Source organism: Artemia sp. Qi Xiang Cuo, chromosome 18 (assembly GCF_049724085.1).
Source record: "Artemia sp. Qi Xiang Cuo chromosome 18, ASM4972408v1, whole genome shotgun sequence".
In the NCBI taxonomy this organism is placed as follows: Eukaryota; Metazoa; Arthropoda; class Branchiopoda; order Anostraca; family Artemiidae; genus Artemia; species Artemia sp. Qi Xiang Cuo.
Genome location: NC_142811.1, coordinates 47,707,485 through 47,710,275, shown reverse-complemented (window position 1 = coordinate 47,710,275; position 2,791 = coordinate 47,707,485). Strand labels below are relative to the sequence as shown.

Below are 2,791 nucleotides of genomic sequence, written 5' to 3'. Positions count from 1 at the left end.
CATGCCAAATTTGGAATGATGGTAGAGTGAAGGGACCAGCCCAAGAAAGCTTTAATGGTCCTGCAAAGATTTATTCTGCTTCAACTTCGTCAATGTCATCTTTTTTGACCAGTCATATGAATAGTTGGCTAGGCTCAGGCAGCAAAGATATTTTATACGAACAAGATTTTTGTCAGGAAAATCAAGCACCCTTCCAATATACCAGCCTTGTTGATCACGTTTAGTATTGTATGCTACAGCATAGAATTCATTTAGCTGTATTTTAGCTTCTTTTTCTCCTCTTCTTCATGCTCACTGTCAACAGTGTAACTTATGTCCATTTCATCACTTGAGGAACCCAGACTCTTCACTGGAAAGATCATCCTTCTTTTTCTTTTTTAGCTTTCGCTTGTTCGTCTTCTCTTTTACTTACTCTGTTTTGTTCTTGAGCTTTTATTTTTTCTCTTTCTCTTTTTGTTCAAGCCCTCTCAAAGCCTCTACAGAAGTGATTATTTCAGCTTCCCGAGCAATTCTCTGCCTATCGGATGTCCCTGGTGCTGAGAAATCAAGAGGAGGGCGAAGTGCTGAGTCCAATAGGAGCTCTTCAAAGGATTTCTCTCACGTATGAATCTTTTTGGACTAACCAACACTGAAATAGTAATCTGATCAGTTGCAGTATTCACTGTGGTTGTCACTCTTGTTAAATTCTGACTCTCTGATTTCTTTGTCTCAACATATCGTTTTGAACTTGGCTGAATCAAACTTCGCCTTGTCAATCACATTGCAGTTGATACGTGTTGGAATAGCAGAATCATAAATTCCTGTCGCTTGAAATGATTTTGTAATCAGTGGAGGGGTAAGGTAAGTCTCCCAGATCTGACATAAAATTTCCACGAGTCCTTGTTTTGGTAAGACTTCACCTGGGTATGCTCGTTGCGGTCAGTTCACGAGCTTCTGCTCAGAGGACGATTTCGGCCCTTTGAAAATAACTCTGTGAAGTGATTGCAGAACATGGGATGTATGGGCTGGCAACTTGAGGATAGTAACGTTCTTTCGTGAAGCGAGTTCCACAAGAGGCAAAGATGAATGGGAGCCATGCCTGTCAAGAATAAGAAGTGCTTTTCCTTTCACCTGAGGTGGAAAGCATCTTTAAATCAGTTATATAAGAGGTCCGCTTTCATCCATCCTTTCTTAGTAGCTGCAAACATGCATCTGGATGGTCTTTAACGGGTAGCCATGAACTCCATGTGTTATTCCTCGAGAAAACTATCAGTGGTTGTAGTTTCTCACCCGATGCATACATACAGGCAAGAACAGTTGTGTTATCGCGCCCATTGCCACCAGTTCGACGCGTTGCTGGGGATTCTTTCGCGTCAACGATTTTAAGGCTATCAGGATCGCGACAAAACGAAGTTTCGTTCAAGTTGTACCAGCATTCTGGTTTATCTAAGATGTCAAGCTCTTCTGCTTGCTGCACATCCCTCAGGTTTTCAAGTCGCTCAGGCTTCTTAAGCGAGATGTTGTTTCTTTTCTTAAACCCAAACCACCGGTCTTCACCTGGTCGATTGTTTTTGAAACGAGTACTAATTTTGTTAACGCGGATATATTTTTGCACTTCGTCTAGGAATTGTTTTTTTGGTAAGCCCAATGCCCCACTTTTTCCATGACTTTCAGAGAATTTGCCATACTCTGCTCAACTTGAGGAGGCAGTTCCTGAGGTCTTCCACGAGTAACAGCGGGCAAGTCGGGGAAATCTCTTTGCTTCTTTATCAGATCATTTAATGTTGTCTTTGGTATGTTGTAAAGTATCGCAGCTTTTTTTTTTTGAAAGACATTCGACATGATAGAACTTCGTCTTTGGCTTGTTTAAACTATTCAGCAGTATATCGCCCTCCTGCTCTGTTGTTACCTTTTCGGTTGTATTTGCGCGGCATCTGGAAGGAATGCAGCTTTATAGTAAAAATAGTAAAGCGTAGTAAAGAAAAGTAGGCACAAGAAGAAAAGGAGACAAGCCTTTACAGCAGAAAGAAGAAGAAAAAGGAAAAAAAGGATTGGTATCTTTTTGGAACCATCAAAAAAGATGGCCTGTTTTTACTTAGTCTCTCAACGGTTTCCTTTCCCTCAAAACATCTTTTTGGTAGGAATATGTTATAGCCTACAAGAAGAAGATTCTCATGAGGTTTATATTTATGATGATGCTAGTCAAACCAGTATCCTATTTTAATAAAGGTTGCTTTTAATCTCGGAATTGCGTCATGGCGTAGGATATTAAAGGGCTTCTAACAAGATTATAAAATTCATGAGATAATTTTTTTCAATGGCTTCGCCTGTGCATTGATAAGCGATAAAATCTTCTGTTAACTAGTAGTGGGGGTCAATCTATTTCACATAGGGAAAATAGCATTGGATTTCTGTGACAAACATATAGAAATTAAAATAGGGAAAATAGCAGTGGATTTCTGTGACACACACAGGGAAATTTACATATGTTTGTTGGTTGTGTTGGTTATGTTATGTTAATGTGATTTTATGTTATGTTATGATGGTTATGTTATGTTGTTATGTTATATTGATGTTGTTTGATGGTTATTGTTGGTTATGTTATGTTGTTTGATGTTTGCTGGTTATGTTATGTTGATGTTATGTTATGTTGTTATGTTCTGTTGATGTTGTTTGATGGTTATTGTTGGTTACGTTATATTTTTTGCTGGTTATGTTGCTATGTTATTTTGTTTGATGTTTGTTCGTTATATTGTTTGATGTTTCTTGGTTATATTGTTTGATGTTGTTTTATGTTTTTTGGTTATGTGGT

The 2,791-nt window shown here is 38.5% G+C and overlaps 1 protein-coding gene across 1 annotated transcript in view; it reads left to right on the top strand.

The window, feature by feature from the left end:
• LOC148941581 (uncharacterized) overlaps nt 1-607 on the top strand; it is a 194,480-nt gene extending 193,873 nt beyond the window's left edge. The window contains exon 14 of the mRNA XM_089104205.1: nt 463-607. Within this exon, the coding sequence (XP_088960331.1) occupies nt 463-607 (145 nt within the window). The remainder of the gene's footprint in view (nt 1-462) is intronic.
• The last annotated feature ends 2,184 nt before the right edge of the window (nt 608-2,791 follow it).